The sequence below is a fragment of the Hyperoodon ampullatus genome (assembly GCF_949752795.1).
Source record: "Hyperoodon ampullatus genome assembly, chromosome: 4".
In the NCBI taxonomy this organism is placed as follows: Eukaryota; Metazoa; Chordata; class Mammalia; order Artiodactyla; family Ziphiidae; genus Hyperoodon; species Hyperoodon ampullatus.
The window spans coordinates 25,610,582-25,635,973 of NC_136917.1; the positions used below are offsets into that span (position 1 = coordinate 25,610,582).

The following is a 25,392-nucleotide window of genomic DNA, read 5'->3' on the forward strand; positions in this document are numbered from 1 at the left end:
AAGGCTGAATAATATTCCACTGTGTGGGTGGAGCACGTTTTGTTTATCCCTCATCAGTCGATGGACACCCGGACTGTTTCCACCTTTTGGCTGTTGTGAATAAAGCTGCTATGAACATCTAAGGTTTTCCTTTTATTATAAAGTTTTCCATTTAGAGTGCTGGGGGAGGGCATCCCTGCTCGAGGGGGTGCAGGCTGGGAATGGGATGGCTCCCCAGCCCCGTGGAGGAGGTTCAGCCAGGAAAACAGCGGGCTGCCAGGAGATGGGGGCAGAGCTGGTGTCTGCAGAGGGTGTCAGCTGACAGCCCTGCTGTGAGGCACTGGGCCAGGAGCTTTGGATTTCTTTCCCCCAGGAGGCTTCTGGGGGTCCAGTGGGCTCAGCTGCCTACTGCAGCGTGAGGGCTCTTCCTATGCTCCCGTAGCCCCCGGAGGAGAGGCCTGGGGGGCAGTATTGGGGGGGCAGGGGGTCCAGACGCACCAACCTGCACTGCAGGCCAGGTTCAGCCACAGTCTGGTGACTCTGGCTTGCATGTCCCTTCCTGAGCCTCAGTTTCCTCATCTATAACATGGGGCTAAGAAGAGCACCGACCTCTGGGATAAGCCACTTCCTGGAAGGGGTCTGGCTTTCTGACGTTGGCCTCCAGAACCCGCCCAGACCCCCGGCTTTGGTTAATTCCGGGTGATCTCCTCTCCACCGTTTCCTGAGGGCCGGGTGGGTCTGTCTTGGGCACAAGTGCTGAACAAATATCTGAATTAGCAGGCAGCAGAAGCGTGCCACTGAGAAGGACCTGGATTCCTGCCTGCCAATGTGGATTCCAGGGCGACAATGATGTGACAGCTCAGACCCCCGGGCCCCCCAGCTGCCTTCCTTCTGTCACACCGCACCTGGTTCTCATTAGCAGAGGACTCGGGCTCCCCCGGCCGCAGCCAGCTGGCCCCCTGCACTGGCCTGGAATCCTTGGCCCTGGAGCTGAGGCCGGCCCCCCGCAAAGGTACCAGAGGATGGCTCCATCCAATGCACATGGGCCCCCGCAGAGTCCCCCATGCCCTGGGTTCCCCCATTTGACATGCCAGGCAGACATGTGACAACGCAGAAGGTGTTTCCTATCCCTGGTGGCTTGGCTGGGCCGAACTCCGAAATCTGGTCTCTGGAAAATTCCAAGGCCTGATTCCAGCCCCACGGAGCCCTGCTAACCCCTCCCCATTCATTGTGTTATGTAACTTTTGGGGATTAATACCGAGGCATCCAGAGGCAGCTGTCTGGATTCACATCCATCACTGTCCCTTCCTGGCTGGGTAAATGACTTAACCTCCCTGGGCCTCAGTGTGTTCATCTGTAAAATGGGGACAAGGCCAGTTCCTGCATCTCAGAATCGGTGAAAGGGTGACTTGAGACAATACAAGGAAAGAGCTGGGAACTGAGTCTGGGGAACAGCTCAGAGATGCTCCCATGGTTCCCGGGGGGCCCAAGCCTGCCCACTTGTTTTCCATCCCCCTGCCTCTCTTTGGCTGCCCAAGCCAGGAGTCACAACCCCCAGTGTCTGTCCATCAGTACCCAAATCCTGCTCCTTCTCACCACTGAGTGTCCATCATATACGCCAGCCTCCAACCCCAGCAGTGCCCCTCTGGGCTTCACTCCCCTCCCCACCTCCTTGAATCCTGCTGTGGGTCCCTAGTGCCAAGATGATCAAGCCTCGTGCATTGTCATATGGGGCCCGGGGACCCACCTGCCAGGAGGACCCACAGTCACACGTATTCAGGACAACTAGACTCAGACCTCAAGCGTACTCTGGGGAGAGCCCTGCCAAGCCCTCCCTCCCCCCACCCTTCCCCTCGAGGACTCGAGAGAATGAGACAATCCCTCTGACCTCAGTCTCCTGCTCTGAGAAATGGGCGTGTTGACAGTTCACAGCTTGGCGGGAGGCGCAGGATTGGAGGAGCAAGCGAGCTGAGCGCGCGCGGGACTGGCGCTGGGCTGGTGTGCCGGGTGCCAGCGCCGCTCTAGTCCCTGAAACTCCCGCCTGCCCCGCGTCCCAGCACGCCCAAGCGCCCCCACGCGCCCGCCCCCTCCCGCGCTGGCCGCCCCGAGCGTCTGGACTCCACCCCTCCCCCCTCGGCCAATAAGACGCGTCCAGGCAGCGCGCGGCCCCCAGAGCAGCGCTGCGCGCGGTGGTCCCGGCCGAGGCTGCGCCAGTGCGCCCGCCCGTCAGGCTCCCTGGAAGGATGGAGCCCGAGCCGCGGCGGCGGCGGCGGCGGCGCAGTTGCCGCCCGCTGGTCTCCGTCTTCCTGCGCGACCCGAGCTCGGGGCGCGTGTACAGGCGCGGGAAGCTGATCGGCAAGGTGGGGATCCCGGCACCCCCAGTCCGCTGGCGAGGGGGCCGGGCCGGGCAGGGGTCCCGGCGGGGCGGGGCGCGTTCGCGCGATCGCTACCGCAAACAAGCCAGCGTGCGCCCCGGCTTTTGTCTCTGCGTGTGTCGCGTGTCCACGCGAGTTTGGGGCTGGCGTGGGTGGACGCCCGGGTTTGCGATGTACCCGCTGCTCTGCGTGCATCGTGTGGCGGGAACCGGTGTTGGGCACGTTGTGTTGTGTTGTGGGTTGTGTGTCTAGGGTGTGGGTGTGCGCCCGAGTGTTCTGCGACTTGGAGCCTTGGTGCGGACCCAGACTCTGTTATGCTGTCCCTGTGCGTGTGTGTCTGAATGTGTCATAGGTCTCTGCTTTCTGTGTTCGGGCGTTGTACCGTGTGTCCGGGTACTGTATTAGGGTCCGTGGGCTCTATATATCCAGGTGTGGATGTGTCTGTGTGTCTGAGTGTATGTGTCCCTGTGCCTTCGTGTACTTCTGTGTGTTGTGTTGCCTTGGGTATCCAGGTATGAGGATGTGAGCTATGCATCCATGCGTCTCAGGGGTGTGTGTGTGTGCGTGTGTCTGTGTGTGAAGAGGCCTGGCCATCTGTCCCCGCACCTGTGTGCCCTGAGCTCGTGAATCGCCTGCCCCGCAGGGCGCCTTCAGCCGCTGCTACAAGCTGACCGACATGTCCACCAGCTCCGTGTTTGCGCTCAAAGTGGTGCCTCATGGTGGTGGCGGGGCTGGACGGCTGTGCCCCGGAGACAAGGTACGCTCTGCGCATCAGTGCCCAGGAGCCCTGTGACCAAATCGGGTCCGCAGAGACGTCCCTGCCCTGGGGGTGGGGAGCACGCCCGTGGGGGCATGGGTACCTCGGGTTTGGGCACCTGCCGGGTGTGTACACGTGGGACCCCGCCTGCAGGTGGAGCGCGAGATCGCCCTGCACAGCCGCCTGCGACATCGCAACATCGTGGCCTTCCACGGACACTTTGCTGACCGTGACCACGTGTACATGGTGTTGGAATACTGCAGCCGCCAGGTGCCCAGGGGGCGGGGCCTAGAGGGAGCCATGCCCCTCCCCGCCCCCAGTCCGCTGTGCTCATCTGTGTCCCCCCCATGTCTGTCTCTCCTTACCTGTTTCTACCTGTGACCACACTAGGCCCACCTGTGCTCACCTTTAATGCTCTTGTGCCCACCTGCCCACCCAGAGGCTCTCTTGACTCACCTCGGCACACCTATGCCCGCCTGTGCCCCTCCTGCACTCAGCTAGGCCCCACCTGCCCACACCTGGCCTCACCTGGGCAGTCCTGCCCCCCTTCCCCAGGTCCGGGGCCCTTGGCCACTCACATGGTGCAGCCCAGAGCCCAGATGTCCGACAGGCAGGAATGCGTGTTCCTGAACCCACTTGGACTTAGTTGCACCTTCATAGACCCCTTGAACTCCTTGAGCCCACTTAAATACACCTGAGCTCTCCTTTGCCCAGAATGTACCCACCTTGGGTTCATCTCTTGCCGAAAAGCTCACTGTGGCCCCCTCGGCCCATGTGAACGCCTATGTTCCTCCTGGGGCTCAGAGCTCACCTCTGCCTGTCCCACAATCAGCCACAGCCACCTGGGCCCAGCTGAATTTACCTTTGCCTTCTTGGGTCCCTGGAACTCACTGTACCGCCTAACCTGAGCTCACCTGTGTCTCCTCGGCGCTGGCGCTGAACCTGCCGGTCCCCTGCAGTCACTGGCCCACGTGCTGGAGGCGCGGCAGACGCTGACAGAGCCTGAGGTGCGTTACTACCTGCGGGGCCTGGTCAGCGGCCTGCGCTACCTGCACCAGAGGCGCATCGTCCACCGGGACCTGAAGCTCAGTGAGGGAGGGGAAGGGGCCGCGGGGGCGGGGCTGGGGCGGGGCGAGGGCGGGGATTTCACCCTCACGCCATGCTCCTCCCCCTCCCATCCCCACCTCCCCCCGCCCCCCGCCCCGGGCAGGTAACTTCTTTCTGAACAAGAACATGGAGGTGAAGATCGGAGACCTGGGGCTGGCCACCAGGGTGGGCCCAGGAGGCCGCTGCCACAGGTGACCGGGAGGCTCTGAGCGGGCTCTCTGGGTGGGTGAGGGTGGGCCGGCTCTGGCCCCAGCCTTCCTGAGCCCCCGTTATGCCCCCCAGAGTGCTCTGTGGGACCCCAAACTTCCTGGCCCCGGAGGTCGTGTCCAGAAACGGGCACTCCTGCCAGTCGGACATCTGGGCTCTGGGCTGTGTCATGTGAGTTGCCCCAGAAGCCCCAGGCCTGGGGAAGGGGGGCAAGACTGCCCAGCTGGGGCCAGGTGTGGGCAGGTGGGAGCGGGCACCAGCAGGTAAGGACAGGTGTAGGCATGTACAGGGGAGGTTGAGTGGGGGCACAGGCAGGTATGAGCAAACACAGGACCAGTGTGTGCAGCTGGGGGGCAGGTGGGAGCACACACCTGCCATCACCTGAGCGTGCAGGTATGAATGGGGCATATGGCGGGATGATAGCTTTGAGTGTGTACAGAGGTGTGGACAGGTGTGTGCAGGTGGCAGATACACAGGCAGATGAGGGCATATGTACAGGTATGAGGCATATGCAAGAGTTGAACAGGTGTGAGCGTGCATAAACTAAAACTGGAAAGGTATATGCAGGTGTGTCCAGGTATAACCCAGGAGCAGGCAGGTGTACAGACAGATGCTGGTGTCTCCTGAGCAGACAGGAATGGCCAGGTGGGAGCAGATGTAGGGCAGCTATGAGAAAGTGGATGTGACGTGGGTACGGAGTCAGGAAGTGTGGGAAGGTGTGGCCAGGTGTGTACAGGTAGGTGTGAGCCAACCCTGGATGCCCAGGACAGACACAAACAGGCACCCAGGTTCCTGCCCCCGACCCGGCCCAGGTACATGGTGCTGACTGGCGCCCCTCCCTTCGTGGCGGCACCCTTGTCGGAGATGTACCAGAACATCCGAGACGGCCGCTACCCCGAGCCTGCACATCTGTCCCCCAATGCACGCCGCCTCATCGCCCGCCTGCTGGCACCCAACCCAGCCGAGCGGCCCAGCCTGGACCACCTGCTGCAGGATGACTTTTTCACGCAGGTGTGGGGTGTCAGCGGGTTGGGGCTGCCCTCCTCTGGGGCGTCTCAGCAGACCCAGGTGTGGGTCAGGACCCCCAGCTAGCCCAGGTACTCAGGAGCGGTGTACTGACGCCCAGCTCTCTGCTCCGAAGGGCTTCACCCCGGACCGGCTGCCGCCCCACTCCTGCCACAGCCTGCCCATCTTCTCCATCCCCCAGCCTCTGGGCAGGCTCTTCCAGAAGGTGGGCCGGCTGCTGCTGCCCCAGAGCCGGAGGCCTTGTGAGTACCGCCCTGCATCTCACACACCTGTCCTCCTCCCTACCTGTTCTGAAATGTCACCGCCACGCCAGAGGCGGATGTCGGTGGCAGAGGTCCCGCCCTGCACGGGGTCAGGCTCTGCCCCCCCTCCAATCCTCGTGCCTCCTGCAGGCTCCTTCCCTCCTAAGGAGGCCTCAGGTCCAGGAGAAGACGGCCCTGACCCTGACTCCATGGAGTGCGGTAGTGAGGTGAGGGCGTGGGGAGGGGGGCGTGGTGGGGAATGTGGAGGGCGTCCTCACAGGGAGGCTGGGCAGAGGGAGAAGCCAGGGGGTCTTCAGGGGGGGAGGCCAGAGCCCCCAACCCCTGCTGCTCCCTCCCCAGGCCTCCCTGTCAGAGGGAGGGGCTCCGTGCCCCGAGCGCCCCGTCCACCTGCTCAGCCAGGGGACCCTCGGGAGTGACCCGGCGGGTGAGCAGACTCTCCATCGTAGGTGGAAGCTGTGGGCAGGAGTTAGGGTCGAGAAGTTGGGGGCAAAGATCCTGCCTTGCCAGGATCACGTCCCCTCTCGCGGCCTCAATTTTCCCACCTGTAAAATGACAATGATGTCTGGAATCCTTCTGGGGTGAAAATAAGACTTTCCCAGATGTGGGAGTTTGGGGCGGGGCTGGTTGGAGGGGCCCTGGCCTGTCTGTCCCCCACAGAGATCTGTCTCCCCAGGGCCCCAGGGGAGCCCGAGGCAGGAGGTAGAGGCAGCCATCAGGAACCTGCAGCTTTGCCTGGACTCTGGCGCCCCAGGTAGGAGCAGCACAAATAGCTGCAGATTGTGTTACAGAGTTCCAGCTTCTCCTGAGGCCCAGCTTCCTGGGCCACTGGATTTTCCCAGGGTTCCCATTATTGCCCTTTTTCTCTTCTGCAATCCAATCTAGGATCCCACATGGCCTTGAGCAATTTTTTTTTCTTTTTTTCTTTTTTTTCTTTTTTGCTTTATAACAAATTTAATCAGTTATACATATACATATGTTCCCATATCCCCTCCCTTTTGCGTCTCCCTCCCACCCTCCCTATCCCACCCCTCCAGGCGGTCACAAAGCACCGAGCTGATCTCCCTGTGCTATGCGGCTGCTTCCCACTAGCTATCTACCTTACGTTTGGTAGTGTATGTATGTCCATGCCGCTCTTTCACTTTGTCACAGCTTACCCTTCCCCCTCCCCATATCCTCAAGTCCATTCTCTAGTAGGTCTGTGTCTTTATTCCTGTCTTACCCCTATGTTCTTCACGACATTTTTTTTTCTTAAATTCCATATATATGTGTCAGCATACAGTATTTGTCTTTCTCTTTCTGACTTACTTCACTCTGTATGACAGAAATTTTTATTTTTTAATACAAAAAATGTTTAATGAAATAAAGCAAAGCCCTACAGTATTTTGGACCTTACAAGCATTTCAGATTTACTCATTTCCAGAGGCAGCTGTGATCCCAGGGTCCCCCAGTCCTCCCCCCTCAAGGCAAGAGTTGGTTGTTGTTGTTTTTTTTTTTGGCCGCGTGTGAGATCTTAGTTCCCCAACCACGGATTGAACCCGTGCCCCCTGCAGTGGAAGCACGGAGTCTTACCCACTGGATCGCCAGGGAAGTCCCAAGAGTTGGTTTTCTATTCCTTGGACTTTACTCTCCATCTCCTGTGCCTCTGCCGTCCTTCCGCCCGCCCCTTCCAGGACCCCTGCTCACTTCATTTCATCCTGTGCCAGCCATGCAGGACCCCCCAGGAGAGCAGCGGCCCATCCTCTGGGCCCCCAAGTGGGTGGATTATTCCAGCAAGTACGGCTTTGGCTACCAATTGTCAGATGGGGGCAGTGGTGTCCTGCTTCGGGATGGCACCCACATGGCCCTGCGTCCCGCAGGGGGGTAAGTTGTGGAGTTCCTATCCCCCTGGGAGGCCAGGCCCTCCTCCCTGCCTTTCTTCATTCACTCCTCACAGATTTATTAAACATCTACTGTGCACACCTACAGGTGCCTACTGCCTGGTGGGGGAGAACAATGCTAAACAAATGAATTACTAAGTTGATTTCAGGTGGCAGTTTTCTGAAGGAAATGAAGCGGGTGAGGTGACATTGGGGAAGTGGAGATGAGTCTCAACAGAGTGGTTGTGGAAGGAGGGGCTTTCTGAAGAAGTGATGCTCAGGCGAGACAGGAATGATGAGAAAGAGTCCGTCAGGAACAGCATCTGAGGCCTAGGGAACAGCATGTGCAAAGCCCCTGAGATGGGACTGAGCAGGGTGGGTCTGAGGAATGGCAGGCAGAGGGGGAGGACATGAAGTCACAGAGCCTCACAGGCCACTGTTGGGGTTGGGGTGGGAAAGAGGGGTCAGACTCACACTTTTTTTTTTTTTTAATTAATTTATTTATTTTTGGCTGCATTGGGCCTTCGTTGCTGCGCATGGGCTTTCTCGACTTGCTGCGAGCGGGGGCTACTCTTCGTTGCGGTGCATGGGCTTCTCATGGTGGTGGCTTCTCTTGTTGCGGAACACGGGCTCTAGGCAGGTGGGCTTCAGTACCTGTGGCGCACAGGCTCAGTAGTTGTGGTTCGTGGGCTCTAGAGCGCAGGCTCAGTAGGTGTGGCGGCCCATCAGGATCTCAGCGTGGACAGGCCGAGTCTGTGGCTCCAGGGATCTGGAGTTCAGGGGAGGGGCCGGGGCTGGATGGACAGAGAGGGCTGGTCCGTGCAGAGCTGGTTTCACATCATGGTCCAAGAGACACGGCTGCGTGAGAAGGTGTCCTCGGGTGTGAGGCTCCCAGGACGGAGTCCTGACAGTTGGCACCGCCCTGTGCAACCCCCCACCCCCATCAGCCAAGTCATCTACATGCCCGACCGGGGAAAGCTGGAGACGTTCGCCCTGAGGGATGTGCCCAGCCTGCTGGGCGCCAAGCTGGCCGTCCTTCGGCTCTTTGCCCGATACATGCAGCGGCGGCTGCGAGAGGTGAGGGCTGGGTGGGGCTGGGGGGTGTGCCAGGTGGTGGGAGCCCTCGGCCCTGAGGCCCCGTGGCTGGGTCTGTCCACAGGAGGGGGGCCTGTCCACAGCCCCCTGGCCGGCAGCCCCCAGCCTCTGCCTGCTGCGCTTCCTGGTGTCCGAGCGGGCCGTGCTCCTGCTGTTCAGTGATGGGACGGTGCAGGTGCGTGAGGGTCCCCCTGCAACAGGGCTGTTACATTGCACGCTTCTAGGGGGAGCCCCAGGAAAATCGGAAATAAAATGTGTCTGAATGACAGCAAAATGTCCCTTAGGGTCATCCTCCTGTATGGTTACCTGTAGCAGCTGTCGAAATGTCATTTTGTTGCAGAATCATTTTTAGGTTTTCCTGCGCAGTCCTGGCAATCCCTGGGACATCATAGCCACTCCTAAAACAGATTTCAAATGCACTAGTATACAATACTTATTATTTTAAAAAATTAGTATGCTTTTATTTTATAGTAAAAATCCCCTCTCTGTTCAGACCAGAGTACCCTGGCCTGGGCCGGGTCTTAGAGGATTGTCTTCAAATGGTCCTGCCCAGCAGCTGTGGAAGCTGGTATCCATGAGGACCTGCTGTTCCCCAGGGCACAGGCTTAAGAGTAGGAGGTCTCACTGGGTGGCTCTGGGCGGGGGAGTCCCATCTGAGCCTCAGTTTCCCTGTCTGTGTGGTAGAGCCCTGGGCACCTGACCCTGAGTTCCTATGGGTGGGGCAGCCACTGAGACTCAGATCAGGGGGACCTCAGTCTCCTATCCACTTGTCCTCCGAGGGCCAGGGCCCCTTCTCCCCTTGGACCCAGTTCCTCCCGCCTTGGTAGGTCAGCTGCAGTGGAGACCAGGCTCAACTCGTGCTGAGTGGTGGGTGTGAAGAGCTGCGGCTCACGGTCTGGGAACAGGGCCAGCCTGGCACCTCCTACCCGCTGGGCGTCCTGCGGAGCCACGGCTGTGCTCCGGCTGCCCGCAAGCACCTTCAGCATGCGATTCACATGCTTCAGAGCATCTAGCTTCCCTGAGGGTCAAGGTGGACCTCTGCATGTTGATGCCCAGGACCCAAGCTCCATTTCTGTCCCTCTTGCTTCCCCAGAGGGGACGTCCTTGGGGACAGCTGGGGGAGCATGCAGGGGGTATAGGAGGTGGGGGTCCTTGCCTCATGGCGTGACTGTTCAACCCAGACTTGTGTTTGGATTTGTTCTTTTTTCATTAAAGTAAACTTGACTCTGCAGCCTGCCGTCGGCCTCTCTTTGGGGGAATTTGAGGAGCTTTGGCAAGGGGACACCATGATCTGAGCCCACTGCTCTTTGTGGCAGAGACAGGCCAGATTTTCACCTACACAGAAATTCTTACTAGAGTGGGGTTCTGCCATGACCAAAACTCTAAAATATGGAACATTCGCTCAACTGCTGGGCAGTGAGGACAGAGATGTTGGAGGCTGGGGAGATGGTGACCCATGTCATGCCGGGACAAGACACTGGACCAGGGTCACCCTGATGTGCTGGACCTGTGAACCAAGAGAGCCAATTGCCAAGGGGGACGAGAGCTTGCACTCAGGACACTGGCCAGTCCTCGGCATGAGGGAGCTGGGCGCCCAGGACCCTTGACTTGCTTCCCCTCCTCCCCACCCCCTGGAAATGCTTTCCAGCTCCCTGACTGAGAATGTGGTCCCTGTGGGTGGTTGTGAGTTTCAGTTATTCCAGCTCACAGTGGCTGAAACAAAGAAGAGCTTATTGGTGCCTATAACTGAGAGGTTGGGACACATGACCCTCAGGCAGGGCTGCATCCAGGGCCTCAAACGGCAAGGTAAGGAATTCACCCTGGCCTGGCCATCTCTCTCCCCGAGGGTTGCAGTGTCTCTGGCCTCACACTTACAATATTCACAACCCTGTACCCAGCAGTAAGCAGACTCCTCAGGTGTTTCTGGAAAGCCCTGGGACAACACTTCCTCAGACCAGCATAGGTGACAGCCCTGCCCATGGTTGGGGGACCACCCTGTTAACCATTGCGTCTTCAGAAACCCCTCCAGGGGTCTGGCTTTGGCTGGTCTGGATTTGGGCTTCTGCCCTGGGCCTGACCCTCCCTTGGTGGGTCCTTCAGCCACCCAATCTCCATGATCCCCTGCCAAGCTCCTGGGCACCTGGGCCCTTCGGGGCCCTTCTCTCCTCTTATTTCAGGAGCAAACTGACAAGCCCACTCCCTGCAGCTCCCCAGAGGCCCCTCAATTCCTTACAGACACCAGGCCAACACCCCTTCTGCCCACCCCTGTCGGGACCCTCGCTCAGGCTCCAGGTCCCACCTCCTTCCTGAGGACGCACGCCCACCACCATAGACCCCTTGGCCGGGGGTGGGGGGCGGCCACAGCTCTTCCTCTTGCTCTTGGGGCAAAACTGCAGGGGGGTGGTCTCCATGCCCCAAGTCCCTGCTGCCTCCGTAACCCTCTATGGCCTGACTTCGTTCCAGGTCAGCTGGGGCCACTGGCGCCACAACTACTCCGCCGCTGAAGTGTGGGCCGGCCCCGGGTTAAGCATCACCCTCCCACACACCCATACTGGCTTCCCGAAGCACTGTAACAAATTACCACAAAGTAACAGGTTTTTGTTCTCCACGTTCTGGAGACCAGAAGCCGGAGACCAAGGTGTGGCAGGGTCGCGATCCCTCTGAAGGCTGCAGGGCAGGCAGGGGTGGGGTGGGGAGGGATTCTTCCCGCCTCTTCCAGCTTGTGGGGGCCTCAGGCATCCCTGGGCTTAAGGCTGCATCACCCTAGCCTCTGCCTCCGTCTTCACACAGCTTCACCCACTGTGTCTGAGTCTCCTCCTCCGTCTCTTATAAGGACATTAGATTTAGGGCCACCCTAATTCAGGATGATCTCATCTCAAGATTCTTAATTATATCTGCAAAGACCCTTTTAAAAATATATATTTATTTATTTTTGGCTGTGTTGGGTCTTCATTGCTGCATGCGGGCTTTCTCTAGTTGTGGCAAGTGGGAGCTGCTCTTCGTTGCAGTGCGCGGGCTTCTCATTGCAGTAGCTTCTCTTGCTGCAGAGCACGGGCTCTAGGCACACGGGCTTCAGTAGCTGTGGCACGTGGGCTCAGTAGTTGTGGCTCACAGGCTCTAGAGCACAGGCTCAGTAGTTGTGGTGCACGGGCTTAGTTGCTCCGCGGCATGTGGGATCTTCCCAGACCAGGGCTCGAACCCGTGTCCCCTGCATTGGCAGGCGGATTCTTAACCACTGCACCACCAGGGAAGTCCCTGCAAATACCCTTTTGTAAGCTCCCATCCACAGGTTCCAGGGGTGTATTTTTGGGGGCCACGAATCAATGCACTCCACCCCCTGAGCCTCAACAGAGCTGGTTGCTTGTACCTAGGTGTATCCCCATTTTTCTTTTTGTTTTTGAGCCACACTGTGCGGCATGTGGGATCTTAGTTCCCCGACCAGGGATCAAACCCGCCCACCTGCAGTGGAAGCATGGAGTCGCAACCACGGGGCCGCCAGGGAAGTCTCAGGTGTATGGCCATTTTACAGATAGGGAAATTCCAGCAGGGCTGGGCTGGAACCCTGCGTGTATGTGGCCCTTTCTGAGACCCACCTGTGGCCCTGCAGCCTGGGGCTACTACTCTCAGTTGGAGGATCTGATGTGGCCGTCACTCGCTCGTGGGGTGCCCTGTCCACCTCTGGCTACTTCCTCTCCATCCCTGTTGCCCCATCAGACGCTCCTGTCGTCCCAAGTCCCTGGCCTCCTCCTGGAAGCCCTCCAGGCTGCTCTGCTATGCCTTCCTGGCTTTCCTAGCGGGCTGTGCCCCCAGACCCCTCATTGCCCATTCCTCAAGCCAGCAGCCTGTGGTCACCTGGCCCCTGGGTTTGTCCCTGGAGCAGTCCTGGGCCCCTCCCTGTCACCACACCCCATCCTCCACACACTCCAGCGCTTCCTTCCCCGCCTTTGGAACTTTTGTGGCAACTGCCAGCTGACCACGGTCCAACCCATGGTCCCCCAGTCCTCGACTCCAGGCCAATCCCAATCCTGAAGAAATGTGTTCAGCAGCCCCATGGGCCATGGTCCTCTGCTCTCAACTAGGTGACAGGGGGACACCTGTGGCTCATCACTCAGATGTCCTTCGGGGACTGGGAGGTGTTAGGAGTCATCCTGGGAGGAAGGTTTGCAGACCTCAGTTTCCCCGTGTGTACAATGTCAGGTGGACCCCATCCTACTGGAGATGGGGGTCCCACACACACCACGGAGGCGGGCCGATGCCCTAGGAAGCGACCACCTGGCACCATCCCCTCCACATGGGTCATAGCCATCCCCATGGCTGGTTGTCCCCTGGGATGTCAGGTCCTGAGCCTCAGGAAAAGGGGACCTGGCTGGACCACCTTTCGGGGTAGCCGCGATGCCGACAGCACCTGGCTTGTGGAAAAGCCTGGAACTGAGGTATCCTGAACCCTAACTCTTGTATCTGGAAGACTAGGGGGGGAGGGGCTGGATCTGAGCCCTCCACCCCCACCCCTCCCCCATGCCCACCAACCCCACACCAGGCCAAGGGCTCACGTGTAGTAAAAAGACTTTATTAAGAAGGCTTTGAAGTCAAAAAATAAAACTCTTGATACAATTTTCTGAACCCTTAGGTCAGCTCAGCAAATATATAATCAGTAATTTAGCTGTGTAAGATTAAAGGTCCATTACTTTATTTAAAATAAAATATATTTTAGTTTTCTTAAAATTTATTCCATAAAGTACATATTTCCCTATAAATTCCCTACATATACACAAGAGGTAAAAAGTAAAAGTTTAAAAAAACAAAAAAATTAAAAAACGGTCAACAGAAACCACAGCAGAAAGGGATTAATAATTAAAAAAAAAAAAAAAAAGAAAGTTCTGGACGCCCCCTCCCCCCGCCCCCCTCCAGCCTGCGCGCGGCTTACATACTAAAGGGTAACCAGTTGGCCCCAAAACGGGAGCCGTCCTCCTGGAAGTTTCTGCAGAGGTTGAGGCCGTGGGAAAACAAACACTGTCAAATCGATATCAGCTACGTACAAAAGGACAACCGGGAGAGTTGTAAAAATCGTTTTTTTTTTTTTTTTCCTTAAAAAGATCACCCTGGGGAGGGGGGGGTGTCTTAAATAAAAAGTGCAAGCAGGCCTTTTCTCTCTGGTTTATTTTAACCTGTCGACTCAATACTGTCATTTGTTAAGAACTGAGGTGTCGCTGGGCCGCCGGGTCGCCGTGTCGCCGTCTCCACGCTTGGGACTGGAGTTAAAGCTCGTCTGTAAACACTGGCCAGCCCGCCGCTCCCCCCGCCCGCCCCCTCCCCTTCCTCCCCACCCGGCCCTGCGCACCCACCCCGCGTCCGTGGACGGCCCTGGGGGCCGCGGGCGCGGCGAGGTGACCGGCTAGGAAAAGATATGAATGGCCTGGGTGGCAGGCGTGCGGCAGGCCGGGCACTCGGGCTCGCTCTTGCCGCAGATGCGGACAGCGCAGTCCATGCAGAAGAGGTTGTGGCCGCAGGGCACCAGCGCGGCCATCACCTCGCCCTCTGCACACACAACGCACTCCCGCGCCAGGGCCGTGGAGGCGGGGGCGTTGGGGGCCGGGGCCGCCTGGGGCTTGCGGCCGCTCTCCGAGGCGCTTGAGTCCAGCGCGGAGCACGAGGACGCCGAGGAGCTGCCAGGCAGCGAGGTGGCCGTGGAGAAGCTGGCGCTGCTCGAGAAGGATGCCAGGGAGCCCTGCGGGGGCCGCCAGGGCAGGGCGCCCACCGGGTCGGGTGCAGCGCGGCGGGCCAGCGGGAGATCCAGGCTCAGGCCGCCAGGCTCAGGCAGCGTGGGAGAGTGTCGCGGTGTGCCGGCCCCGCTGCTGCGCCTGGCGCCCGGGGTGGGCGGCGCGGGGGCCCCGTTGACGGCCGCGCAGCTGCTGAAGGCGGGCAGGGGCGGGGCCCGCTCAAAAGGTGCCCAGATGGTGGCCGCGGTGGGCACGGTCAGGTCCAGCGCCAGGAAGTCGAAGCCGAAGTCGCAGTCCTCGGGGGCGGGTGGCCCCGCGGGGGCCCCTGAACCGTCCCCACCGAAGGTGAAGCCTCCATTGCTGGAGGTGCCGTAGGGACTGGTGGGGTCCGCGTCTGGCACCGGCATGGTCGGCCCCCCTCGGCCGCCCGCATAGAAGGCCTCGGGGCCCCCCGGGGTGCCCAGAGCAGCGTCCCCCCGGAGGCCGGCCGTGGGCGCAGGGGGCCGGCGGCCCGGGTTGGGGGCCTTGGCCCAGAGGCCCGCGGCCGCCCCAAGCAGGTCCAGGCAGACGTCGGTGCCGTTGGAGTGGAAGTCGCTGTCGGGGCCGGTGTCAGTGAAGGCGCCTGTGCGCAGCGTGATGTGGGCCTCGATCTCCTCGCGCGCCCGGTCCACGTTCTCGGGCATGCCCGTCACAGCGAACACCGGCTCCTTGTCGCGCCCGGGCGTCACGATGTACGTGTGCGTCCGTTGCTGGATGCGCTTGATGGTGGCGCCCTTGGGGCCCACCACCAGCCCCACCACGCGGTAGGGCACACGCACCTGGATGGTGGTCTGTCCCGGCAGGTTGGGCGGGCCCTGCGCGGTACCGGGCAGCCCGCCCGCCTTGCTGCGCGTGGCGCGGATCACAGAGAAGTGCTCGGCGGCCGACAGGATCTCACGCTTGGCCATCTCCACGTCCTCCTTGCGGCCGGTCACGATAAAGACCGGCTCCTCCCCACGCACTGGCGTCTTGATGTACGTGTTCGTCTTGGCACGCAGAGCCTTGATCTTGCACCCTGCGGTGGGGGAAGGGGAGACGCAGTGAGGGCAGGGACTCCTCCCCTGGACAGCCCCTCCTGGGCGGCAGCTACAGGGGCCAGCCGGTGTGCTGGGTTAGGAGGCCCCACCTTCGGGCTGTGATCTCAGGTAGTCGGCGTCCCTCCCTCCAACCTTGGGCCTCAGTGTCCACTCTGGTCCCGCAAGCCCCTGCTCTGTAACAGGGGGCTTATCCCAAAGGCAAGGAGGGACCCTGTTTTAGGTTGAAAGGTGTCCCCCCCAAACCCATGTCTACCTGGAATGTCAGAATGTGACCTCATTTGGAAATAAAAGTCTTTGCAGATGTAATTGGTTAGGGTGAGGTCAGGCTGGATTAGGGTGGCCCTGAATCCAATGACCAGTGTCACTACAGAGGAGGGACACATAGAGACACAAGAGAAGATGGCCCTGTGAAGACGGAGCCCAGGGTTGGAGTGAGACGGACACAAGCCCAGGAACGCCAAGGCCTGTCAGCACCACCAGAAGCCCGGGGAGAGGCGGGAACAGATTCTCCCCTGGAGGGAGCATGGTCCTGCCCACACCGATTTCCACCCTGCAGAACTGTGAGGGTTCATTTCTATAGTTTCAAGCCATCCAGCTCATTGTACCAGACCTAGGACACTAATGCAGACCCTCTGACACCAACTCCCTGACAGGAGGGGAAACTGAGGCTCGGATTGTGGAGATGGCCTATGACTTCTTCTTGACCATGTGACCCTCCCCCAAGAGCAGATCCTGGGCCCCGTATCAGGACGCCTCCAAAGGCCCTCAGTGGTCCCAGCCTCTGAAGGGAAGCTCGGGGACACGGCCTTGTGGCTTCATCTTTGCTGCCTGGGCTGGGCTGGGCTAGGGGGCTGACCCTGCGGAAGGGGGCCAGGGTGTCCGTGGGGGAGAGGGTCAGTCGAGCAGGTTCTTTGACTGGGTGCCTCTCCCACCACCTAGGCGGCCCTCCTGAGGTCGACTGGAAGCTGCCCGAGACATCTAAACACCAGGTGTGGCCGGCCTGGGGCCCTGACACCCACACCCCTGCCCAGGGGCCTTCTGACACATCTTGAGTCTGGGCCCAGGAGTCTGGGAGGACCTCCCACCCCCAAGTTCTGGGGAGGCCAGAGGGACACAGGGATATTGTTTCAGTGCAAACAGAGGGCGGCATTGAGCGGAATAACAGCGTGGCTAACTTCTCAGCGAGGGAAAATATAAAGTTAGCGGGACGAGCTGTCTGCCTGCAGCCAAGGAAGTCAGAGACACGGGGCCTGGGCGGGGGGCAGCTTCACCCCCAGCGCAAAGAGGGCAGCAGCCCCCCACCCACAGCTGAATAAAAGGGAGCCAGCTGAGTGGAGGTCTGAAATCTCCCAGGGAGACACTGCTTTCCTCCCATCTCCCGGCCTCGCCTCCTGGCCCCCAGCCATCCCCTCTGCACCCGGCATCCTCCCCGTTGGTGGCTGCATGGCCTCACTGGCAACCCCAAAGGCACCCTGACCTGGGCTGCTTCCACTCCTGCCTGGATGATCTCCTCCCCACTCGGCTGGGGAGGCCCCTCCTGCAGTTCCCCTGTGCCTGACCTTTCCCATCTGTCACGGCATCCTCACTGCTGCACCCCACCGTCCTCTCCCTTCTTTGCATCACATCACAGCCCGGCACCCCCTCTTCCGGGAAACCCGCCCTGACTATGCTGGGCCCAGCACACACTTCTCAGAGTTTCTCCTCACACCCTAAGTCTGACTTTCTGGACTCCCCGAGGCTGGGGGACTGTGCTGTAAGGGCCAGCGGACTGGGGATTGCCCTGGGCACTCAAGGGACCATCCCATGCCTCAGTTTCCTCACCTGCCAAAGGAGGGCAGAAACACACACACCCAGCCTCACAGGTTTGGGGCAGGACCCAACCAGCCACAGACTGGAGAGTGGCCCCAGACCAGTGCCTGTCCTCATGGGGGAGCCTCGGTGGGGAAGGGACCCCTGGGCAGGTCAGGGCTGGGGAAGGACCATGCAACTTCCCGCTTGCTGGCCCCCATCCTGCCCTGACCCAGAGAGCAGCCTTGGATGGAGGCCTCAGTGGCCAAGTAGAGCCCAGTTAACCATCCAGACTTCAGCTGTGACATCCACTATCCCCCAAACCCTACCCACGCTAAGACCCTGAGAGGTGGCAGAGCTTGGTGAGGGGTGGAACTGCACAAGCTAGGAAACTGGGTCTCCAGGAGTGACCCTGGGGGCTACCGCCAACTGGTGGGTGCAGCAGAAATGCAGCTTCCCGGGCCCTGCCCCAGGATTCCAACTCAGAGAACCAAGGAAGGTGGCTGACTGCCCCAGGCCCCAGCAGGCCCCACCCTGTGGCAGCCAGACCCTCCCCCAGAGGGGCAGGGTCAAGGGTCCCCACGGGGAGCCTAGATGCAGGCAGCCCTGCTTCCCATTGCTCGTGACCCTGTACTGGGGTCCAGGCACCCCTGCACTGGGCACTCAGGGAACCAGGCCACACGGGCTCTGCCCCAAAGGAGGGTGACCACAGGCCACATTTATCAAGGGAACCTCAAGGCCGTGTGTGGGGAGCTGAGGGGCCGCCCTGGGAAGGAGGCTGCGTGCCCGGGGGAGTACTGCTGGCTAAGGGGACAGCAGGGACGGAGTTCCAGCAGGCCAGGGCTGGGACAAGTCAGCCTGATATACTGCTGCTCCCAACCCAGTGGGGTGCTGTCCCCAGGGCGAGGCTGGGTCACAGTACGGTGTCTGGGGGCAAAGCTGGCTCACCTGTGAAACAGGGCCAGGGAAAGCCCCGTGCGGGCACGGAAGAGTGTGGCCTGCCCCCTGGGGGCCCCGTCCTTCCTACGCACCCCCAGTGGGTAGGTAAGAACATCAAGGCAGGGGCCCCCGACAGGCCTGCAGTGTCCCACAGGGGTGGGGCCCCGCACAAGGGAGAGAACCGCGAGCGAGGGATGACGGAAGGGACCCTGGCTGGCTGGCAGGTCACTCGCTCCCGGCCGTGAGCCCAGTGTGCTGCAGACTCAGGCCTGGCTCTGAAGACCCAACCCCGGCCACCCCACCCACGGCCATTCTGCCAACTGGGGCAAAGGCAGCAAGGCGGGGGGCGCAGGAGAGGGTTTCAGAAGGAACTGGGCACTAGCCCCCTGACATCTGATGACCAGCTGGGGTGACAGGCTCTCCACTGGCCCTTCTGAGTTTCCACTTTTCCTGTTTGTGGAAGGGGGCCACCTCCCCACCACCCCCAACCCTGGAGCTTTGGAAGGTGGAAGGTTCTCTCCTGACTCACCCCTGCTCCCTGCAGGGCAGGAAGAGCCAGGAGACTAGGGTTCATATCTGGGCCCTGCTGACCAGCTCTGGCGGCACCTCCGCTCCTGCAGCCTCTCCCTGCCCATCTGTGACCCGAGGCTGCAGGATCCTCTCTGGGGGACACCTCGGGGCAGGTTGAGGCTGCCTCTCAGTGGGTCCAGGGCACCTTCTGGGCCCCTCAGCCTCCGGGAGAGAGCAATGCAGGGGCTATAATCTCCTGCCTGTGCCCAGAAGGTGCATGGACCCATTTCAGGGCTGAGAAAACTGAGGCTCACAGATCAGCAAGGGGGTGTCCAGGAAAGGGTGAGTCCGGGTCTGTGGCTCTCGTGAGCACAGGAGGTCGGGCAGGTGAACCCCCTGACCCTGCACTCCGGAGAAGGGGCTGGCAGTGGGCCTGGGGTCAGACAGAAAAGAGTAAGTTCAGGGTAGGCCATGCCCCCTGCCCTAGGGACAGCACAGCAGTAAGAAGGGACAGGTTCCATGTCCAGGGACCCACAGGGTGGACAGGGGGGTGGGTAACCGGAGGAAGGGCACAGAGTCTTCCAGGCTGTGCTTGAGAACTGGTGGCAGAAGCTGGGAGCCACAGATGCTTCTAGAGTGGGGAGACACAAGGGCTGCTGCAGCTGCCAACCTGTCCTGGCATTTGTACTCCCCTCCCTGGTGCCCTGCACCCCACTCATGGGGTGGCTACAGTGTGCCGGCCCGGTGCTGGGATAAGAACCAGCATCTTGCTTGAGAAGCCTCACAACAAGGGAGGTGCTCTCCCCCTGTCACAGAGAGGGGCTCTTGTGCTCAGAGCCACAGGGCCACCCTAGTCTGCAGGGAGAGCTGTCAGGGCCCAGGGACCCCTAGAGCCTGCCTTGCTGTCTGCCATCCGCAGGAACCCAGGCTGATACCCTGGGTACCAGCGGGTACCAGAGGGACACGCGGTACCAGAGGTCAGTGTGGAGCCTGACGACCCAGCCACCAGACTGCTCAGCATGTAGGCCAGGGATCGGTGCCCCTTGTTTGCGGCCCGCACCCCCGGGGGGCTGACGCACGCATTCACATGGGACTTGTCCTCAGGATCCACCACCGGGTGGATCAGTCTCATGACCTCGGGTGACAGCCCCCAGCCTCGGTCTCCACAGGCTCCTGGACACTCAGCAGGGAAGCAGCTGTCTTGTTACAGGTCCCAGCAAGGTTACTGGGGACAGGGGCGGCAGGGGGTGGTGTCGTGAATAGGAAGGAGGCCCCTGGGTGGCAAAGGGGAAACGTCCGGTTGTGGTCTCGTGGTGCCTGCCGGTAACCGCAGGGCCCAGAGAACGGTTTACGGGTCCCCCTCCCCCCGGCTCCCATTCCTAACAGCGGGTCCCCGGGCCCAGCACCACGGCTGGTCCTCCCTGTGTCCACACATGGGGAGGACAAATAAATGACTGAATGTACCTGTGCCCGAAGCCAGAGGGCTTTCCACCCCATGGCCCCACCCACCCGGCACTAGTAGAGAGCGGTGTCCAGGGCATCCCTGTGGTCCTCTGCTCGTGGCAGTTAGGGCGACAGGTCACCTTGAGACTCAAGCCCCCCACACCCTTCTCTAGCTCCTGTTACCAAGGATCCAGAGGCAGGGACCCCTAGCCCCACCTCAAGCCCCGCCCAAGGCCCCACCCCAAGTTCTAGAACCTGGCTGAGCAGCAGGGAGCCCGGAGATGCGGGCAGGAAGGCAGGAAAGTTGAGGCTGGTGGGCAGGCAGCTAACAGGGTGGGTGGGTGTGTGCTGGGCCGGGCACTGCCCACCACCCGCCAGCCCGCCCGCCCCGCAGCTAAAGGGCCAATGAGCGGCCGCCGGCCTGATGTCACCCTGCAAATCTCAGCCTGGCTCTCTAACAAAGAGAACAATGGGGCAGCCACAGGGACACTCCGACAATGCCGCTCCGGGACCCGCACACCCTGGGTCTGCTGCTGGCCACCTGGCCAGGGGAGGGCTGTGGGGCCGGACCCCCAAAGCGGCTTTTACAGGGGGGGTCCTTGTGCATCCCCCAAATCCCTGACTGGGGGCTGAGAGCCCAGTGGGGATCCTCTCTCATCCTGTCCTGCTCCCCATCCCCAGCAGGGTGCCCAGGCTGGCAAGTCTCGATGCACCCTCTTTGTGCCGCCAAAGTTATATCCTGACACTGCTGGAGCGCCCGCGCCCCCAGCCCCAGCGACCCCCCAAACCCGCGCGAACCCGCCCCGTGCCAGTTTTGGGTATGGAGCGGTCACTGCCCAGCCCGGCCTCCTTATCCCCGGGATGCCACCGCTGGCGGCCCAGGGCCCGGGAAGTAAGCTGCACGCAGGGGCCTTTCCCGGCTGCAGGCGCCCAGACAAAGGCGGCAGCGGGGCCGGAGCGCCGAGGGGAGGAGCGCGGGCTGCGCCCAACTTTCTCCCGCGGCCAGCGGCAGGACAAAGGCACACAGGCAGCCACCGAGGCCCGAGCCCACGCGGGGCGTGGCCGGGGTCTGGTGTCCAGCCGCGGGCTGGGCTGGGTGGTCTCTCCCGGGGCGAGCCGCGCGGGGACCCCCCCGGGGAGGCGCCCCCGACGGCGGCCACTCACCCTGGCGACCCACGATCTCGGCGACGTGCTCGGAGCTGGGCACGGGCACGCACTCGGTCATGTTCACGCTCTTCTTGCGGCTGCCGATCACGCTCATCTGCTCGGCCAGCAGCGTCGGGGGACCCAGGGCCGCGGGGTGGGGCGCGAAGCCCGCGAACACGTCGGGCGGCGACGGCCGAGGCGGCGGCGGGGGGCTCACGTCGGGCTCCAGCAGCGGCAGCGGTCCGGGGGCCACGGCCACCCCGGGCGCGCCCGCCTCGGGCCCGTCGGGGGGCGCGGGCTCCGCCGCGGCCCCGCAGTCTGCGCCGCCCGCGGCCGCCCCCTCCTCGTCCTGGTCGCCCGCGCCCCCCAGACCGAGCCCCGAGAGCTGGTCCAGGGCCAAGCGCAGCGCGGCGGCCGCGTCGTCGGGCTCGGGCGGCGGCCGGGACGCGGGCGCGGCCTCCTCGGCGCCCTCGGGCGGGGGCGGCGGGGGCGGTGGCGGGGGGCCCGGGCTGGGATCCTCCCCGACCGCCGCCCCGGGTCCGCCGCTGCGCTTGTCCCCGCCGCCGTCGGGCTGTCCGGTGGAGCTGGGCATGGCGGCGCTAGCGCTCGGGCCCGCGCTCCCGCCTCTCGGCCGCCGGCCGCCCCCGCCGCCGCCGCCCGCGCCGCCGCCCTCCGCCTCTGGGAGCTCGGCCGCCGGCCGCCGGCATCCAGCGGCGGGGCGGGGCGGCGGCGGGGCTGCTCGGGCGCGGGCGGCGGCGGCGCGGCGCGGCTCGGCTTGCTTCTAGGTGGCGGCGGTGGCGGCTTCTCGGCGGCGGCGGCGGCGGCGGCGCGGCGGCGGCGGCGCGGACGCTCCTTCCCTCCGCCCTCCCGCCGCCTCCCTCCGGCCGCCGGCCGCCCCGCCCCGGCCCCGCCCCCGTGACGCGGCTGCCGCCAACAATGGGGCGCCAGGCAGGGCGCAGGCGCGGGGCGGGCCGGGAGGTCACGTGGCGCGGCCACCCCCGCCACGGGCTTTGGGGCGGGCCGGGCGCGGTGGCACGTGCGGGCGCGGCCGCAGGTAGGTGCCCGAGGCGGCCCGGGCCCTGGGGGCGCGAAGGCGCCCCGCCCCAGTACTCGCCTCTGGGCCGGTGTCCCTCCCCCGAGGCTCCTAGCGCCGGGGCTGGCCTCCAGACTCTGCCCCCCTTCCCCCGCGCGATCCCCGCACGCACCTGGCCCCTAGGGCCCCCCCGGGAGGTCACGGGCACCCATATCCTCCATCCCGGGAGTGTGCCCCGAGCCGAGATCGCGCCACGTGGTGGTGCTTCCCGGCTTGGGCTGTTTTCTACCCGCCAGAGCCCTCGGACGTGAGCACCGCCCTCTAATGCTCAGAGAGCAGCCCAGCGTGCCCACGCGTAAAGCCAGCCTGTCCCGGTGGCCCTTCCTCCAGCGGCCTTTCGGGGCCTTCTTTTTTCTTTTGGGGCGAAGGAGCCGTACGGTTTCCCCCTGTGGGATTTCTTTTGGTGAATGGATGGGCTGGGATCGACCCCACCCTGGTTGTCCTACCGGGCCTCCGAGGGGACCCGGGCCCTAGTCCCTGCTTGGCTGCGGGACTTCAGGCCAATTGCATGGGCTCTTTGGGTGGGAGAGGGGGCAGCCCGCCCCTTTTGCCCAGCACTGACCTCTCACCTGGTCCACTGCCATCCTCACCCGACCTGGGTACCTGCCCCCCACCCCATGGAGTCCTTCGGCCACAGCTGTCCACGACTGGATGGCCCAGAGTTCGTCACCTCTCTTCACGAACTGTCTTCCCTGGCAGGTGCCCCTCCCCCTCTCTTAAGGGACCCCACTTACTCTCTTAAGGTCTTGGACTTCTCTTTTGTGTGCTTGAATGCTTGCTCGGAAGTATTAATTACTTCATCATAACTTATGTTCAGGGACTTCCCTGGTGTCGCAGTGGTTAAGAATCCGCCTGCCAATGCAGGGGACACCGATTCCAGCCCTGGTGGGGAAAGATCCCACATGCCGCAGAGCAACTAAGCCGGTTCGCCACAACTACTGAGCCTGCGCTCTAGAACCTAAGAGCCACAACAACTGAGCCCCTGCGCCTAGAGCCTGTGCTCTGAAACAAGAGAAGCCACCGCAATGAGAGGCCCACGCACTGCAACGAAGAGTAGTAGCCCCCGCTTGCCGCAACTAGAGAAAGCCCGCGCGCAGCAATGAAGACCCAAGGCAGCCAAAAATAAATAAATAAATTTCTAAAAAAGGAGGAAGGGGAGAAGCATCATAAATAACTTTAGAGACACGGAGGAAAATGCCAGAAGCCACCAAAACTTCTGAAAGAGGATCTGGTCTGGGGAGCATGGGGCTGGGCATGGCTATTTTCCATGATGGGGATTTTAGTGATTTTTTTTTTTTTTTTTTTTTTTTTTTTTTTGTGGTATGCGGGCCTCTCACTGCTGCGGCCTCTCCCGCTGCGGAGCACAGGCTCCGGACGCGCCCGCTCAGCGGCCATGGCTCACGGGCCCAGCCGCTCCGCGGCACGTGGGATCCTCCCAGACCAGGGCACGAACCCGTGTCCCCTGCATCGGCAGGCAGACTCTCAACCACTGCGCCACCAGGGAAGCCCTTTTTTTTTTTTTAGCTACACATATATTAGTTTTTAAACGTGTTGAGGCAGCACTGTGATGAAAACACCATGGCCAGTGAGGCTCGGTGGGGGCCTGGGTCTGATCTCGGCTGCTGAGCACCCCACCGGCACTGCCCAAGGCGGGGTGGCAGTGGTGCCTCATCCAAGGTCATGTTTTGAGAGAATAATAGTCAAGGAAAAGAACTTTGTTGCCAAAGAATATAAAACGACAAAACTGCCTTCCCTGCACCATTTCCACTTTCAGTCTCCCCCCTCCAGTTATTAAAATGTGCTTGTGGCAGTTGATTTTGGAGTGGGCTCGTGGTTACTTTTGTGAATTGGGTTGGGTTTGAAATAAAATTTACACGCAATAAAAGGCACCAGCTTTCACTGCCCTGTGCGTAAGCTCTTCCTGCCCAGATGAGCGGCTGCAGAACCCAGTTGGCTCTCCCCTCTCTGTCGGTCACCTGGACCAGTTTTGCCTCCTCTGGGGCTTCATGTAAACAATCGATTTTTTTTTTTTCCCCTTTTTGGCTGTACCGCGGCACATGGAATGTCCCTGACCTGGGATCGAACCTGTGCCCCCTGCAGTAGAAGCTCGGAGTCCTAACCACTGGACCGCCAGGGAAGTCCACGGAATCGCTTTGTACTCCCTTGTGGAACGAGTTTCTTGCACTCGGCCTAAGTTAATTTTTGTCATTTTTTAAAGACTCCCGGCCAGGCAGCTGTGCATCCAGGCTCCTTCGTGGGCCCGTGTAGGCTGCCTGCTCTACCCAAGGCTGTCAGGGACCCTCTGTCTCCCGCCAAGCTGGCTCCCCACACCTCTAGGGCCGGCCAGGATCTGTGCACAGACGTCAGGTTCCCTGAACCCCTGATATATATATATATATATATTTTTTTTTTTTTTTTTGCGGTACGCGGGCCTCTCACTGTTGTGGCCTCTCCCGTTGCGGAGCACAGGCTCCGGATGCGCAGGCTCAGCGGCCATGGCTCACGGGCCCAGCCGCTCCGCGGCATATGGGATCCTCCCAGACCGGGGCACGAACCCGTATCCCCTGCATCGGCAGGCGGACTCTCAACCACTGCGCCACCAGGGAGGCCCTATATATATATTTTTGATAAATTTATTTATTTTTGGCTGAGTTGGGTCTTCGTTGCTGTGCGCGGGGTTTCTCTAGTTGCAGTGAGTGGGGGCTACTCTTTGTTGTGCTGCGCGGCCTTCTCATTGCAGGGGCTTCTCTTGTTGTGAACCATGGGCTCTAGGCGCGCGGGCTTCAGTAGTTGTGGCTCGCAGGCTCTAGAGCGCAGGCTCTGTAGTTGTGGCACACAGGCTTAGCTGCTCCGCGGCATGTGGGATCTTCCCGGACCAGGGCTTGAACCTGTGTCCCCTGCACTGGCAGGCGGATTCTTAACCACTGCGCCACCAGGGAAGCCCCCCAATATTGTTTTATTTTTAAAATTTGAGATATAATGCACACATATTAAGGTGCACCCTTTAAAAGTACA

General features: G+C 61.3%; 2 protein-coding genes across 2 annotated transcripts; one reads left to right on the plus strand and one right to left on the minus strand.

The window, feature by feature from the left end:
- Window positions 1–2,222: 2,222 nt before the first annotated feature.
- PLK5 (polo like kinase 5 (inactive)) lies at window positions 2,223–9,678 on the plus strand (the record flags this gene model as incomplete). Its single annotated transcript, XM_079704116.1, has 15 exons — window positions 2,223–2,339; window positions 2,998–3,111; window positions 3,265–3,381; window positions 4,071–4,200; window positions 4,322–4,409; window positions 4,501–4,596; window positions 5,238–5,436; window positions 5,567–5,693; window positions 5,844–5,920; window positions 6,054–6,138; window positions 6,388–6,465; window positions 7,385–7,574; window positions 8,518–8,647; window positions 8,730–8,840; window positions 9,493–9,678. 15 exons carry the CDS (start codon window positions 2,223–2,225, stop codon window positions 9,676–9,678), a joined length of 1,845 nt encoding a protein of 614 aa, XP_079560242.1.
- A 3,905-nt stretch (window positions 9,679–13,583) lies between these two features.
- Window positions 13,584–21,876, minus strand: MEX3D (mex-3 RNA binding family member D; the record flags this gene model as incomplete). Its single annotated transcript, XM_079703500.1, has 2 exons — window positions 13,584–15,436; window positions 21,303–21,876. The coding sequence occupies 2 exons, from the start codon at window positions 21,874–21,876 to the stop codon at window positions 14,058–14,060; spliced, it is 1,953 nt and encodes a 650-aa protein (XP_079559626.1). The 3' UTR covers window positions 13,584–14,057.
- Between the last annotated feature and the right edge of the window lie 3,516 nt (window positions 21,877–25,392).